Source organism: Cystoisospora suis, assembly GCF_002600585.1.
Source record: "Cystoisospora suis strain Wien I chromosome Unknown contig_6452, whole genome shotgun sequence".
Lineage (NCBI taxonomy): Eukaryota > Apicomplexa > Conoidasida > Eucoccidiorida > Sarcocystidae > Cystoisospora > Cystoisospora suis.
In genome coordinates this window covers 797-4,210 of record NW_027159241.1, presented here as the reverse complement: position 1 = coordinate 4,210, position 3,414 = coordinate 797, and the positions used below count along the sequence as shown (strand labels likewise).

At 55.5% G+C, this 3,414-nt stretch overlaps 1 protein-coding gene across 1 annotated transcript; it reads left to right on the top strand.

Annotated features, from left to right (window-relative positions):
• Positions 1 to 620: 620 nt before the first annotated feature.
• CSUI_009967 (nucleosome assembly protein) lies at positions 621 to 2,907 on the top strand. Its single transcript, XM_068070075.1, has 2 exons — positions 621 to 1,750; positions 2,264 to 2,907. Exons 1-2 carry the CDS (start codon positions 1,331 to 1,333, stop codon positions 2,687 to 2,689), a joined length of 846 nt encoding a protein of 281 aa, XP_067917949.1. The 5' UTR covers positions 621 to 1,330; the 3' UTR covers positions 2,690 to 2,907.
• Positions 2,908 to 3,414: the final 507 nt, after the last annotated feature.

Here is a 3,414-nt window from a genome sequence, read left to right as displayed (position 1 = left end):
GTATCATCTTAGTCGTGTGACACGCTCCCCTTCCTGGAACGATATTCTGGCGAAGATGTCGAGGCGTACGGTCTCGGGCTCACGACACCTGTCGCGCGACGAGCGGAACCTTCCTGAGCATGTTCGTTTCGCCACCCTGCAGAATCCGCATCTTATTTCAACGCGAGTATCCGACAGCAGGTTTCCGTTCACTGTACTGGACATAGTGCCCCGGCGATGGCCTGCTGTACTGGGGAACCGCAGGTTCTTTACCGTTCACATGCTGCCTCCGAGTGGGCATCGATGCGCAAAACGCTGCAGTAGAAAGCAAGCTTACGGACTCACTTGAACTCGCCGGTGAACTGCTCAGTTCGCCTTCTGCGGATGTCCACCTCAAATGCTCGTCTGGACCACCCGCAGACGGACCGTTCTTGAAGCGCGAACGCGAGCCCGGGTGCAGCGCAGCAGCATGCTGCTGTCCCGCCATCACAGCGCTACGGCATGTAATGCTGGTTTACCACTCCGGAGTTGGTGGGGGAGGAGCCGAGGTGAGACCTCCAAAGGCGGGGGGGTGGCTTTACGTCGGCGTTTCCATGCTTGGGGAGTCGTTCCCTCGAGGGCTGCTGCGGCACTCCGCGTCCCCTGAGGAAAAAGCGGCCCTCCGTGTGCTGGATGATGTTCCCGGCTTTGCGGTGGCCGGCGGTGCCCCTGCAGCAGTAGCTACCGGGCGTAGGTATGTCTTCCCTACTTTTGAAAACGTTGCCACCATCGGCGAGCAGTTCGTTTTTCGGCTCACTAAGAGTTGCTGCGGCAGTGCACGTCTTCGTTCTTGTGTGTTTCCCACTGCTCTCGACCCCACCCCGTGTGCCTGTTACGGTTACCAGTTACTTTTCTTTCGGCCTTCAGCGCGTTTTCTTCCAAGGGTTTCTTGACTGCGGCATCGCTTCTCAGAGCTTTGTAGTTAGGGCTGTCGTGTCGTGCGCTCCTTACAGTGCTTAGGCTGTTCCCTCCCATTGGTGGCTGGTGCGGTTTCCTGCCACACTCGTGGGGCCTTCTACGAGAACAGAACCGGCCGTCAGGTCCACCCGCGGTGCGTTGTTCGAGCAGTCCAAGGGTTGTCTTCGGGGGCGGGGTTTTGGAGTGATTGCCAAGGTGGCGGAGCTTCACCAAGGAAGTGTCAAAGTTTCTCTGCTGTGTCGCGGAAGACATAGACAGGCCTGACAGTTCTCCCCAGAGACGGCTCTTGGTCGCTGACGGACAACCGAAGGGCCAGTACGGTGCGTCGCCGATTCGTGGGGCCTGTGTGGATATCGCAGTTGGGTGTGCTCCAGGCACTCAGGTCACATTCACAATGAAGCGTCAACAACCCGATGGCAATAGCACGGATGCAGCTGCGGCTCAGAAGCAGCGACGGGTGGAGGAGAAAAGTGAAAAAGGAGCCGTAGGCAGTTGCTCTCCGGATGAGGCGGCCGCCTTGCTGGAGCCCCATATGAAAGATCTTGACGGCATCCAGGCCGAACTGCAGAAGCTGGAGGAGGAATGTGCAAAACAGCAAATGGTTGTCCAGAAAGAGTTCGATGAGAAAAAGAAGCCGGTCCTTGTCAAACGTCAGGAAATTATTGACAAAATTCCGGGTTTCTGGTGTCGTTGCCTCCGAAACCATCCTCAACTTGCGTATCTTGTAGAAGAAGACATCCCTGTTCTAGAGCACCTGAAACGCATCGACTTGGATGACAACATCGATGAGCACGGCTCCTACAAGATCAAATTTGTAAGCCGTTCTGCGACGGAACGCGGGGTCGGGGGATACATGAGGCCTCTTGAACATCGACAATTGGCGCTACAAGAGAACATCGCTCACGTTGCTGTAGGGCTTGGGTGAACTGAGCAGTGACTTGTCCAGTCGCGAATGCAAGGCAGTTGGCCAAGCAGTTCATTTCGTGGAGACAGGCCTTACGAGGGGCAGCGTACGCAGCGGGTTATGATGTAAAATAGTTGTTCGGACGTCCAGAGCTTTCCTGGTGTCAAGGCCTGACGCATCACACGTACCTCTATGTGCAGACGTGTTGAAGTGGACCTAGTCACGATTGTACGAGCCGAGGAGCACGGCCACTTTGCTTGTTGTCGGGCAGCGCCGTTTGTCAATGGCAATGTCAGTCTGCACAGCGACCAAGCAGTATCGGAAGTGTGGAACTGGTCTGCTCTCTCACTTGCTGTTTATTCGCCGGCTGTGCGTGAAGTCGGCGAATGTACATCAGCGTCATATGGTTGTGCTCCTGTGTAGACTTTCGATGAGGGAGCGAAGGAGTACATGGAGCCGCTGGTGTTGGAAAAGCATGTGCAGTTCCGAAGCGACCCGTGCTCGGAAGAAGTAGTTAGCGCCACGGAGATAAAATGGAAGGAAGGTAAGTCACCTGTTGAGGCAGCAGAGGCTCGCCGGGCAGGTGATGGCGATGATGATGTAGACGTGGTCTCGTTCTTCGAGTGGTTTGCGAAGGATCCGAATGAGGCAGCATCTCGCCTCGAAGTTGGCGAAATCATTCGCCGTGAAATATGGCATGCGCCTGTCCCGTATTTCCTCGACGAGGTGGCGGACGTGGATGACGAGGACGATGATGACGCTAGCGATGAGGACGAAGATGACGACGAAGATGGCAGTGAAAATGCGAATGAAGAAGATGGCGGTGACGATGAGGAGGGAGATGAGTAGGCTGGAGAGGACAAAAGAGATTGTTAAGTGTGAGGGCAGTGGCCGTCAAGGTCCTGTGTTGTAAGCGCGTCCTAGGTTTCTTTAGTTTCTTGCGGCGGTCTGTACCTTCCCGTCCACGGTTCGGTGTAGTAAAGAGAGAGAGGAAAACGATCTGTCGTTCGTGGTGTTAGGGGTAGCCGTACTGTACCCGGGCCTCAAAGCCTCTACGAACGATGCGACGCAATCAGCAGCCGTGGTCCTTTTGCAACTCGGCTGTTTCATATGTTGAGGCGTTGCTGTCGTTCAGCTTGCGATATCGTGTACAGGAAGTCGGGCAGCCCATCGTGTGTTGACTTGGCTTGTCTGTTGAAACATCATCTTGACCAGGGCGGGTGGCGGAGTGATAATTAATTACGTTTATGTTCCGTTCTCACACGTCTCCAAGCGGCAGTGCTATGTAGATGGGACTTCGGCAGTCGTAATCCGTGAGTTCGTGGTCGTCGTAGGAGCATTGGCGGCGGGTATAGACGAAGCAGGCCGCTCACATTCATAACCAGCTTCTCCGCACTTCGGCCACATTCTTTGTGCCGCCTACGTCAGGCTCGGGTGAGCGCAAAAGCGAACGACGATGCCGGGTAACGCGAAACAGATTCTTACGCTGAGTAGTTTCGTGTCGTACGAGTCCACTTCGGGGCCACGATAGCACAGGACACTGGTGCTGTGCATTCGGTGAGGATCTGGGCTTC